Source organism: Ostrea edulis, chromosome 8 (assembly GCF_947568905.1).
Source record: "Ostrea edulis chromosome 8, xbOstEdul1.1, whole genome shotgun sequence".
NCBI classification, from domain to species: Eukaryota; Metazoa; Mollusca; class Bivalvia; order Ostreida; family Ostreidae; genus Ostrea; species Ostrea edulis.
Window position 1 is genome coordinate 4662546 of NC_079171.1, and position 12861 is coordinate 4675406.

The 12861-nt window shown below is 34.0% G+C and overlaps 2 protein-coding genes across 2 annotated transcripts; one reads left to right on the top strand and one right to left on the bottom strand.

Annotated features, from left to right (window-relative positions):
• Window positions 1-2642: 2642 nt before the first annotated feature.
• On the bottom strand, window positions 2643-4182 carry LOC125660765 (uncharacterized). The gene is made up of 2 exons (XM_048892570.2): window positions 3608-4182; window positions 2643-3107 (listed from the first exon to the last, which is right to left on the bottom strand). The coding sequence occupies exons 1-2, from the start codon at window positions 3924-3926 to the stop codon at window positions 2914-2916; spliced, it is 513 nt and encodes a 170-aa protein (XP_048748527.2). The 5' UTR covers window positions 3927-4182; the 3' UTR covers window positions 2643-2913.
• Window positions 4183-11258: 7076 nt separating this feature from the next.
• LOC125663024 (uncharacterized) lies at window positions 11259-11944 on the top strand. The gene is made up of 3 exons (XM_056146830.1): window positions 11259-11397; window positions 11510-11640; window positions 11801-11944. Exons 1-3 carry the CDS (start codon window positions 11259-11261, stop codon window positions 11861-11863), a joined length of 333 nt encoding a protein of 110 aa, XP_056002805.1. The 3' UTR covers window positions 11864-11944.
• Window positions 11945-12861: the final 917 nt, after the last annotated feature.

Consider the following 12861-nt stretch of genomic DNA (forward strand, 5'->3'; position numbering starts at 1 on the left):
CCATTTAAATACCTGTAGGATTCCCCAGTACTAAGGACAAGCCTAATACATTTTATGTGTCGATACATTATACATGTAGTCTAAACATAAATAGTTTTAAAATCGTGAAAATTAAATTGTTTCCCCCTCTCTTCTGAGTATCAGAAACAATGTATACGGTTACATATTACGAATGTTTCAATATTTAATATTCTATACTACTACAGTCTTATACTTGTATGTATTATTTTCTACAACCAACAGTTACAACTGTACATGACTCTGACCACAAAGAAAATACGGGAAGTTTAATACGCATTAATACAGTTCAACAAAATTATATGTACATGCACATGAAAACATTAATTCATAATAGCAATATGCTACTGGAATACATAACATCTTATCCACTCAAACCGTTGAACGTTTATTTACCTTGTTTGGCCTTAAAGTTCTTCTTGCAGAGCTTTGCAAAGTTCACAACGGTTTTTCGCGAAAGACACCGTGTTATGCCTTTGTCAACACCTTTCACTCAGGAAAGCATTAGCAACTATGACTATTATAACACAGGTATTATATGCTGCATTCGGTGTGTTTACAACGAATCCCATTCACAAACTAAACAATGTCCAGTTGGAAGCTTATTTCAAATTCGGTACATTGTAATGAACGTAGATTTGACCTGAAAGATTTATAAAAACTAGAAGTGTGTTTCAATTAAGAAAAAAATCTAAATGGAAAACGTAATATGAAAAAAAAAATGTGTGTTCGTGAGGGATTCGAACTCGGTCGTTTTAAAAAGGGCTCATCTTTAAATATTGAATTCGACGACCTTACCCACTGAACCACGCATTAGCTCATACATTTCGAATGAAACTTAATGTACAGGTACAGATCAATAAAATAGTGAAGTTTCGAATTTTTAAAAAAAATATATCCCCCCCCCCTCAATGCTCTCATGAAACAAAATTTCAAATCGACAGTATTTTTAGCGGGAAAACTAAGAATATATTCATGCTAAATTTATTTTGTTTCACGGAGACAGTTTTTTCTGAAATTCGGGGATACTCCTCCATTTTAACGCTAAAAATCATATAAATCGCTTATTGCCTGATTTAAACTCGAATTAATTTGGCAAATTTTGTCAATACACGTCTTTTAAACTTATTTTCAAAAATGTTTGAATCAACGCACGAGTTCCAATTGGTTTTATCATAAATTTGATTAACTTAAATTTCCCTAAAGGTGCTTGATGAAAGCTCGATAAAATTATTGTTTAACGTCCCTTGATAGAATCAATCAATCTTTCTTTATATCAAAATGTAGAATGTTGAAATGATGAGTTAAATAAAAGTCCACTTCAAAACAAAAGTTTAGAGAAAATTCAGTTTTAAAACTGGGCAGTTATCAGTCGTTAAAGGACAAATTATTTTGTTTTAAAATATGGGGTGAGGGTACAGAGCCACCCCTAATGTACATGGGAAAACTAGATTATTTTCTATATGACTGAAATAATGTAGAGTGATGAATCACATCATGGGAATTAGCAAGAGTCAGTTATTATACCCCCCGAACGAAGTTCTGGGGGTATATAGGAATCACTCTGTCTGTCTGTCTGTCCGTCCGTCCGTCTGTCTGTCTGTGCAGATTCGTGTCCGGGCCATAACTTCTTTGTTCTTTGACTTAGGCATACCATATTTGGCACACAGGTAGATCATCATGAGACGATTTGTCATGTACCTTCATGACCTCTATATGACCTTGACCTCAAGGTCAAAATTAAAGGGTTTTTTTTTTACAATGGATTCGTGTCCGGGCCATAACTTCTTTGTTCTTTGACATAGGCATACCATATTTGACACATGAGTGTATCACCATGAGACGATGTGTCATGTACCTTCATGACCTCCATATGACCTTGACCCTTGACCTCAAGGTCAAAATTAAAGGGTTTTTTTTACAATGGATTCGTGTCCGGGCCATAACTTATTTGTTCTTTGATATAGGCATACCATATTTGACACATGAGTGTATCACCAGGAGGCGATGTGTCATGTACCTTCATGACCTCCATATGACCTTGACCTCAAGGTCAAAATTAAAGGTTTTTACAATGGATTCATGTCCGGGCCATGACCTCTTTGTTCTTTGACATAGGCATATCATATTTGACACATGAGTGTATCACCATGAGACGATGTGTCGAGTACCTTCATGACCTGTATATGACCTTGAACTTTGACCTCAAGGTCAAAATTGATTATAGGGTTTTGACAAAGTCATACCATAAGACATGAGTGTATCACCATGAGACTATGTGTCATGTACATTCATGACCTCTTTATGACCTTGACCTTTGATCTCAAGGTCAAAATTATAGGTTTATGCCATGGATTTGTGTTTGGACTATATCTTCCATTTTCTTCTACAAATGCATACCATATTTTTACACTCAGGAAAGAGGTAATTTATACCTATTAACAACAACCTTTGGGAGATTGGGGTAAGCGGGGGGTATTCTTAGTGAGCATTGCTCACAGTACATCTTGTTGACCTTCCTAAGTTTTTCCATTCATTCGGTATACTATCTGTACCCGTCCGTGGATTTTAGGGTAATAAGGGTATGTATTATTTTTTTTACCACTACAAAGAAGCCACGCAAGTTAGATGTGATGGTATGTTTATCTTCCTCTGCCTGATACAAATTAAAACAATTTCCATCCACTAAATGTTGATCGATATGCAGAAGTACTGTATATCTTCCCAGAAATAGAATGATCTGCGGCCGTCCGAGTGTGTACCTCGTCACCGTGGTTCAGTTCCAGCACGACTGTGGCGGGTGATGTTATAGCATTACCGTTACCATTGGCGCCTGTAAAGGATCCACATACGGTATTGGAATTGACCACTATTTCAGTGTACGCGTACGTAGTGTCACTGCCACCACTGTATACATTCCAGGTGAAGACATATACCCAATGAGTAGGAACGGTAAATGCACCTGTGTGTGGGCTGTAATGTCCGCCGAGCAACATCGTATAGCAGCGTCTGATGCTGGCCCGGGTGGTCATCTGTTTTCGACATGTATGCGAAGAAGGCAACATTAGAGGGTGCTGACGGTTGGTTTTCTGTAAGAAATGTAAAACAGTGTTTTGTTATGAAAGGTGAAGATAACGAACGAGCAATACAAATAGAAAGTTATATAAAGTTAATACAATGATAATGATCATCGTAAAAAAGTCTCCTATTATCGTGGTCTTTCAAATTATACAAAGAAAAGTAAATGTCACCATACATTTTCTCTACATATCTACAAAGAAAGATAACTCTAACAGAAATATAATTCACTATGAATTGATCTTGCCATCATTTACTCTCTCTGTCATCTTTTGTCTGACTACATATCATGCATTTTGTTTTCACAGAAGATTTAGTACTATATATATTGATTTTTTGAGAAAATAAATGCTTGTATTGATGCAAGGTGAAGACAACGAACAGAGACTAATCTCACAACTTCTACAAGCAATACAAAATAGATAGTTGGGCAAACACGGACCCCTGTACACACCAGAGGCGGGACCAGGATCGGACACCTTAGCCACTAAACAGATGATGACTACACTACCTGGTAACAACAGTCTTCGTGACCTCCTGCTGCGGAAACTCAGTCCTGTTGATTCCTTTCCACTAAGTTGGTGTTTCGTCGATGTGGTTAAATTCGATGTTTGTGGATCGTCCCACAATCCGGTGTGTATGAACGTCTTAGTAAAATTGCTTCCACTTTTGTGTGAAGTATTTAACCGACTGACATTGTAACCCGTTTTTCCATTATCTGTCTGTTGAAAGCGCGTTGTTCTCATAGTTTTATTCATTTCATTAATCTTTATCTTCTGTTCATTGTTAATCTGCATTTGGCGCTTATTCTGTTTCCAAATATCCCACATATCCTATTTCATACGAATATTTTCATTAGAAATTTCGCCCATACGTTTCTTCAGCTTATCATTCTCAGCTTGGATAGCAGCAATCTTCTGGTCTTGAATTACACTTCTTTCTTTCAAGTCGGTGACCATTTTTTCTAATCGCTGAATAGCCTCTATGTCTGTATGTCCAACAGAAGCATCGAAATACACACAGAGCAGGAAACCAACAATAACTGTACGCATTGTTACCGTTTTCGTTGACAGACTCTCTCACTCTGATTCCTTATCTAAGAGTTGTACGTGGGCAGTGACCTATTTAAGTAAAGTGGTGACACAGAGCGATTGAATAACTGATAAGTCCACTCGTACTACTTTACCTTTGAAAAGCAAAGATGTTTTGGACATATTCCACATGTTAAGGTCATACAATATTTAACTTCCCCTGAGAGTCTGGATTAGAATAGGTCCTCAGTAGCCCTTGCTTGTAAGATGTAAAACTTATACGGTACCAATTTTGATGCACCAGATGCGCATTTCGACAAATAATGTCTCTTCAGTGATGCTCAACCGAAATGTTGGAAATCCGGAATAACAATGAGGTTTTAGAACTATTATAGCCAAAAACAGCGTGCCAAAAAAAGGTGGAGTCAAATTCGTCTAAGGATAAGAGCTATGCATGAGGGAGATAATCTTGAATTTTTGAAATGAATTTCTAAATTTTATAACAGCAATTAAATATACATCCGTATTTTCAAGCTAGTAAGGAAGTACTTAGCTACTGGGCTGTAGAGACCCTCGGGGACTAACAGTCCACCAGCAGGGATCATAATGTAAAACTTATACGGTACCAATTGTGATGCACCAGATACGCATTTCGACAAATACATCTCTTCAGTGACTAAATAGGGCGTTCCTTCGGGTGAGACCGCAAAAACCTAATTTTCACATCAGGTGTGGCACGATGAAAAGGTGAAGATATCGAACAGAGATAAGATCCCTCATTGCTCAAAGGTCGTAAGCGCCGAGCATAGGCCTACGTTTTGCAGCACTTGGTCATAGGATACAAAATAGTTTGCATGCATCAAATGATATAGCATTTTGTCGAGATTACGTGGTATTTTCTATTAAAACAACAATACAAAAATTGCATCTGTCGGTCATTGATACACGAAATGCACACACAAAAAAGGCACTTCGGAATATTTTGTATTCAATTTTTGAAGTGAAAATATGTTAAAATTGCAAATATAAAAAGGTGGTTTTATAGGGACAGTTTTGATAGTAAATATATAGGTTTTAGAAATATTAATCTAATTGTTTTATTTTGATATACAACAATCTTAGTATAGTTAATGTTAAAGATATTGTAAAAAGTGAAAAACAAAAAGAAGAAATAGATAAATATGTACTTCTTGTTCATTTGTAGTCGTTGGTGGCTGAATATTTACTTGTTAGAATGATCACTGTTGCCCAATAAAGGTAATGAAACCGATAGAACCTAAGGGAAAAAATGATCAATTCAACGACCTCAAAAATTTCCACTTTCTTCATCACTGGCAGAAAATGTTCTCTGCGAATTCTATTTCTCGTTAATCGTTGCACTAGCACGCGACACATCATAAGTAAGCAACAGCACATTGATATAGCAGTAGATTGATTGATTGATGTTTTCCGACACAGTCAACAATTTTTCAGTTATCTGGTGGCGCCCAGTTTTTACTGGTGGAAGAGAAAACCCAGATACAATGTACCTGGGAAGAGACCACCGACCTTCCAAAAGTAAACTGGGAAACTTTCTCACTTATCGGAGCCGACAGAGGTGAGCGCGATGCTCTAAGCACTCGGCCACGGAGGCCCTTAATAAAGTGATAACCAAAATAAACTGGGGGCCACCAGATAACTGAAAAATTGTTGAGTGTGGTGGATAACATCAATCAATCAATCATGGTGCTTTCAACACTAAGAATATTTTGAACATCGAGCCCGATGTAGAGCGCTAAATATTTCGGCTAAATGATATCCTCAATACATGACTTCGCTTACACTTGTATGCAGTATTATAAGTCAGTAAAATGAAATTAAACAAATGTAAGGAAACAATCGAAAGGGTTGGCATATGCTAACACCATTATGCAGTATTTTTAAGTTAGTAAAATGATATTAAATAAAATGTATAACAAAGTCGAAAGGGGTGAGAACTTGCTGAAAACTTTTTTTTTTTTGTTATCTTTTAAATATTTTTTCTATGAAAAATATTTTTTTTAATGTTTATTTTTCTTGCAAGCTCAACGAAGGTTTCGTTATTGATGCGAGTTCAAGGAAAGGCCTTCTTTTTGAAACAATGTTCTATTCCAGATTGTTGATTTCTTTAAGGGGGAAAACATTTTTTATAAATGAAAGTTTTGTCTACCCGCTTACACGAGGGTATATAAGAAACAGATTGTGGTCATTACTATCGCACTAAAATGGACATAGCACTGGGAAGAGAAGACACTACCACTGGTGTCCAGTATTATCGCCACTTCAAAAAAGAAGGCATTTGTCAGGGGGAGATATGCTATCTAGCTGGCCGCGTTTCGTGGTAAAGTGTGGCTTCACATTCAAGGTAACTTGAAATATATGACAGGCGAATATAACGAACAGTGATCGATCTCATAGCTCCTGCAAGCAATACAAAATAGATAGTTGGGCAAACACGGAACCCTGGACACACCAGAGGTGGGATCAGGTGCCTAGGAGGAGTAAGCATCCCCTGCCGACCGGTCACACCCGCCGTGACCCCTATATCCTGATCAGGTAAACGGAGTTATCTGCAGTCAAATTCAGTGTGCCAAGAATTAGTAAAATTAAGTCAGATTTCTGAATTTAGTTTCCTTTTATTTATTTAAACATTTATTTTTCTTGTGTTCTATAATCTTTTCAATAATGAGTATATATACTATCAATTTTGCAGACAATCACCTGGGAAAACAAGTTTCAATACCGGAAACGGTGTTCGGGGCCATTTCAATGTGCGACATAAACTTAAAAAGGGGGATTAACGACGTAAAATTCAAGCTAACCGAGTCCTCCAATGTTAAGGTTATAGCATATATCTGAATAGTACTATAACACTCTTAATAGATATATAGTAAACACCGCCCATATTACTATACAATTCTTACCAAATATCCTAATGAGATGAAAGGCTTATTCTATATATATATATCTATCTATCTATCTATCTATCTATCTATCTATATATATATATATATATACCAAAGGCTTACGGGAGACTCCACCAATCTATATATTATCGTAAACCTTTCCTATAAATATAAAAGAGTCATTTTAAATTACGAAGGTACCAAGTAATCATACCAAAGGCTTACAGTAACATGTGTGTGGCTTATAAGAGACGTCATCCATTCAAAAGGCACACACTATATACCAAAGGCTTCGAGGAAACTCCGCCCTACCCATTCAAAAGGCTTATTCAACAACGAAATATCCATTGAATAAAGATCGTTGTACAGCAAAGAGAGATAACTCTATACAAAATACTGACTACTGTAAGGTAAATACCCAGGTAGTTTGTAATAATGAACCCTTGATTTAGTTCAGTTTAAATGTAGAAATATTTGAACCGCTGATTCATGGGTATCAAACGGCATTAATAAGGAAGTACACGTAATTCAGATAAGCCACTGTCTTATCAGAGAAGTCAATAACTATCGAAAACCTCTTCATTTTTAATAAAGCTGTCAATAACCTTAACACTGGTATTTCTGTTCAAACAAGAGCTGCTGGTAAGGAATTATTAAACCCTAGATACTATCAGTTTAGGTAAGCAGTCATATCATTACTTCAAACTATTTTTTTTTTATTAATCTCTGACCAAAATTTTTCTGACACAGATTCCCATCAAATATCGTCCTCACCAAGTATTACATGATAGGAAATAGAAATAAATTTTAGCAAAAGTAACTCCTAACCCTACATAATTCAAGACTGAGACACAAATATTACTTATTGGCCATACACCTATGCGTCACCTGCATAATTTCTTATCAGATAGTCAATGACCATTTAAGACCTTAATTTCATTTGATGTAAAATGTTGTACTCTCTCAACTCCAGTATTTTTTATTCAACATATTTTTATCCAATAAGTGTCATAATTTAGTGAAATGAACTATTGCATTCTACCAAAAGCCAATGCCCACTAAAGACTGTCTATACTATTTTAGCATTCTTTCATTCCGTGATATGTGTCACTAAGCTCAATCTTAAATTTCCTGAGATGGTGAAAAATCATGTACGACCTTGATTTTGTTTGGACAGAAATGTTTATATTCTCCATGGCACCTTAAACACTTTCCATTCAACATGTTCTTTATCGATAAGTAAACTTAAAATCAATACCCTCTCAAAATCTTTTAACAAAGAATGTTTTTACCCTTTTAGCATTTTTGTAAATCCAAACAAAGACATCCTCTTAGTCATGTTGAAGGATACAAAATACAATATAGCATTTAAACATTTATTCAAAAACAGATTTCGTTAACATACCATGTCAACTTTTTTAAAACCAAAAAAAAAAAAAAAAAAAAAAAAAAATCACAATATTGTAAAATTCACAGTATGTATACGCATTATCAAAAAATAATTTAGTAAATCATTGGCACATGTCTTTTTAAAGATATAAAGAAAGTGATAATGAATCATAGTATATATAATCAATAAAATACAAAGAAAGATCTATTACAAAATCAACATTGTACATCAAAGGATTATCACTGTATAAATTGCATAAAAAAGAACTCGGTTTTGACTCAACTTAAAATGAAAGAAAATACAAAAAACTATTTTAACTTCAATTATCGATATGATCAAGTTACATGTATCTTATTTATTACATGTATGACTGCACATTAATAAAAGATATACATTCAACATACCTGTAATACCAGTTGGTCACCCCAACTTTCATGTTCATTTATCAGATTAATTGTATTATAAAACTTAAGTCAGCATTGCACTAAAATTATGCAAAGAGAATCATTAAAAAGGAAGTTAATAACTATGATATGCTGCTAAACCATTCTCATTAATGTCATGCATAAAATCTGACTAAGTGTATGATATAACCGCTGCCCTTGTCTTATAAAATAATATAAAAAGCATAGCACTAAGATTATGCAAAGGCAATCATTGTTAAACAAGTTAATAACTATGATCTACATGTCAGCAGTCAAAGACAGTTTCAATACTGATTTATAAGACATGCATAAAACAGCAAGACAAACTTTCAAGCAAGAGAACAAATGATACTACCGAAATTCAACAAATGGTCTTAAACAGGGGAATCCTCCTCAAATCCCATCTATTTATTTCTGAGTCTATAAGACTCATAAGTCTCAAATTGTTCATCTATGTAAGCCTTAATATCATCAAATGGTGTTTTTTCTTTCGATATGTCCTCAAGAACATTATGAATCTATAAATAAAATAGATTGCCGCCAAACAACTGGATACAACTGAAGAAGCTGAAATAAAATACATTTAAGAATTTTAAAATTATTTGTAATTACATATATTCCTTGGTCACTACATGCTGCATAATAACAAAACTTAAACGTTAACACCATAAAATACTGGGGTTTTTTTCTTATTCTTTGTGGATATCTTCGAGTCGTATGTACTGCAACATTTTGTAAAGTTGGGTTGGGATTGGATGTTTGGTTATGCTTTACAAAAACCACAATGCGTTAACAAAAACGTTTAGTAGATGCATAAATATTTCGTAAAATATCAACAACTTCAAATATTTTCCTCCTAAGAATCGCAAATTGATTCCAGATATAAGTGAGGAGTCCAACAAAACCTACAAAGGAGAGGCATTAATTAGCAATACAGCTATTCATTTACACTAATTTTACCTTTTAATTTATAGGGTAAAATTCAATATCCCCCTTTTGCGTTTTACATTTTCTAGTAAATGGGAAGCATGCATCCACACACACAGAGGCAATAAAAAAATAAATAAATGCAAAGCAGAACATATAGAAAGGACTGGAAGTATAAGCAATTTTTTTTGTGCAAAGCAAAGTGATATATGTTTGCTATTTTATCAAAAATGAAATTCTTCCATTTCCAATTCATACTTTCCATGATATGTAGGATATAACTTGTTATGTTTTTTAAACCGAAAAATAATTATAACAATTAATATAAGTATCAAAGCAATAGTTAAGACTGTACAGACAGCTGAAAAACAAATTAGAAGAACTATCTTAATATTATCTATTAGATGTCTATAATAACTGAGTTAAGCAAATTTTCTACACAACGTCTTCATATATACTACGACTGTCTGTATGAGGTCTTAAACAACCTCCAGAATCAAAAGAATCAAGTGAAATGTTTGAAAATGATCCTGTATATATTGGACTTCTCAGAGATTGAATATGTTTTATTTTACTATACCAGATTCTAAGAATAATCAGTGTTAAAAACATAGTAAATAAAGATAAACCAAAAGAAAAAATAGATAAGTATTTACTTATGAGAATAGTCTTGAGTGCTTCATCTCCAGTCATTGTCTTAGGTGGTGGAGGTGTGGCGGTAGGCTTCGGTGGGATGTGTGAAGGTTCCTCGCTTGTGTAAAGGCTAGTGGTAAACTCCTAAAGAAATAAGTTGCACAATGAAACCATAGAATGTCATACGATGAACAATATACACAGACTCACACACAAAATACACGTTTCACATCTCCACAAAATACCTACACAATGTGAATTCAGCAATGTAAATGCTACTAAAAAAAAGTATTTAGTTGATAATTTGAGGAATTGAATCAAGTGAATTGAATGAAGTTGAGGGATTGTAGATTGCATAGCTATTAACTAAGAATGGTTGAAATAATTAAAGAGGTATATTAAATTAAAGGTAATGTATGTCTCTAATAATAAAATAAACAAGTATATAGTCCACCCTTGTTATTTTTGATGGAACTCGTATACAGTTGAACTTTGCTGCTCATGTATTAGAACAAGGATGCTCTTATAAAAATCTTGTTATTTGATATGAAATGAACGTGATCTGAACTTTTCACACAACACTGACAATAATTCCATACAGATTTGGAGTTCAAGGGTAGTTCACAAAAAAAGTTAATATACTGACAATAATTCCATACAGATTTGGAGTTCAGGGGTAGTTTACAAAAACAGTTAATGTACAATACTTCATTTTCCCCTAAAATATGAAATAAACAAGTATCTTTTTACCCAAAAATAAGAGTTCGAGGACGAGTCATTTCACTTGGGTACTATATAAAGGGGACGCCTTTCACAACTTTTATTTTACACGATGGCGCAAATATTTGAAAGAGAGGACAAGCCTAACGGAGCAATTCAATTCATCTTGAAAGAGAGCAAAACTTACCAGAAGGGGCAATATGCCATTCAAATGAGTTACTACAGAGGAAAGGTTTATTACCACTTTCAAGGTAAGTAATGCGCTGAATTGGTAATTAAATAAATTTTACTGGTAACTTGTAAAATAATTTTCTACTTTGAAATAAGTGCTTATCAGACTTCTCTTTCTTTTATCGATTATAGACAACAATAATGGAAAGCAGATGAGTCTGCCGGATGACCTGTTCGACACCCTTTACGAGCAGTATTTTGCAATGAAGGTTGCTGTCGACGAAGTGCGGAAACAGAATATGGGGCCGCCAAGTCCACAACTCGTAAGTCAGTTTATCACACACACTTCACTAAGATACCGATTTTGTTAACACATGCAAAGAAAGATAACTCTTAGCAAATTTCCAAGATTAGTTAACTCCATCGCTCTTGTTATGAAAGAAGGAAAAAGTGATGGATTTAAAATTTTATTTTAATCAATAGCTTGTGGTGGCATCAAGAAAGAAACGTAGGGTGGTGGATCTCGAGGGAGATGATGATTTCTAACTCGAACTCCAAGAAGAAAAAAAATAAACAAACGAGGACACTATAGATAATTAATATATTCATGTAGTTTGTAACAATGAAACTTTTTCTTACATATTTATAAATGTTTTCCATTCATGAAAAAAGTTTTTTATCATACATTTTCATGTGCGGTAATGAATTCATCTTTGGTAATTTGTTAATGTCTTAAATTCTCTGATTAAACACTATTAATGTTCAATATTATGCCCCAGTATTGGGTAAAATATGATGATACAAATGCTCTTAAGAAAACGTTTCATTGTTTATATACTTTATATACAGTGTTTAGACATCTAGTGTGAATAATGTTCTTGGTATTAATTTATTATCATCTTCATATTTAGAGCAATTTTCTTTAAATAATGAACTATGTACATCCATAACAATTTAAAAAAATATAAGATGTATGAATATTTTAAATTTTTTATTTATTTATTTATTTTAATACAGAGCTGTACATGTGGGAAAATACCCTCGAATCCTAACGAAAAAGAAGACTTTGAGAATGCTCTAAATGAGGGTCTTGAAATGTTTAATGAGGCGGAGTACCATTTTAATGAATTCATGAAAATGAAAGAACAATGTATTATCATTCAAAATTATATGGAAAATTTTAACCAGAACTGTACATGTGAGAAAAAACACCCGACTTTGAACGAACAACAAGACTTTGAGAATGTTCTCAGAAATTGCCTTGATATGCTTGATGAGATGGACTACCACTTTAATGAATTTATGAAAGGAGAACACATTGTATTATCATTCGAAATTATGTCAAATTTTTTAAAACAATATACTGTCTTCATTTGTAGATATCTTCTAATATATTATATATTTTGCAAAAAGCATCAACATTAAACATGATCTAACCATAGGCGGATCCAGCAAATTTTGAAAGGGAAGGGACTTGTGTGTGTCTACTATTTTTAATTTCTTTTTTTGAAACGGGGGGGGGGGGGGTAATAAGACTTTAAAAT

Excerpts from the sequence above, each read along its gene's own strand:
- LOC125660765 (XM_048892570.2), bottom strand. The coding sequence starts at position 3,926 with ATGTGGGATATTTGGAAACAGAATAAGCGCCAAATGCAGATTAACAAT. Across the intron at positions 3,108-3,607 it reads ACGAAGACTGTTGTTACCAG|AAAACCAACCGTCAGCACCC; the intron begins GTAGTGTAGTCA and ends CATTTCTTACAG.
- LOC125663024 (XM_056146830.1), top strand. The coding sequence starts at position 11,259 with ATGGCGCAAATATTTGAAAGAGAGGACAAGCCTAACGGAGCAATTCAA. Across the intron at positions 11,398-11,509 it reads GGTTTATTACCACTTTCAAG|ACAACAATAATGGAAAGCAG; the intron begins GTAAGTAATGCG and ends TATCGATTATAG. Across the intron at positions 11,641-11,800 it reads GGCCGCCAAGTCCACAACTC|CTTGTGGTGGCATCAAGAAA; the intron begins GTAAGTCAGTTT and ends TTTAATCAATAG.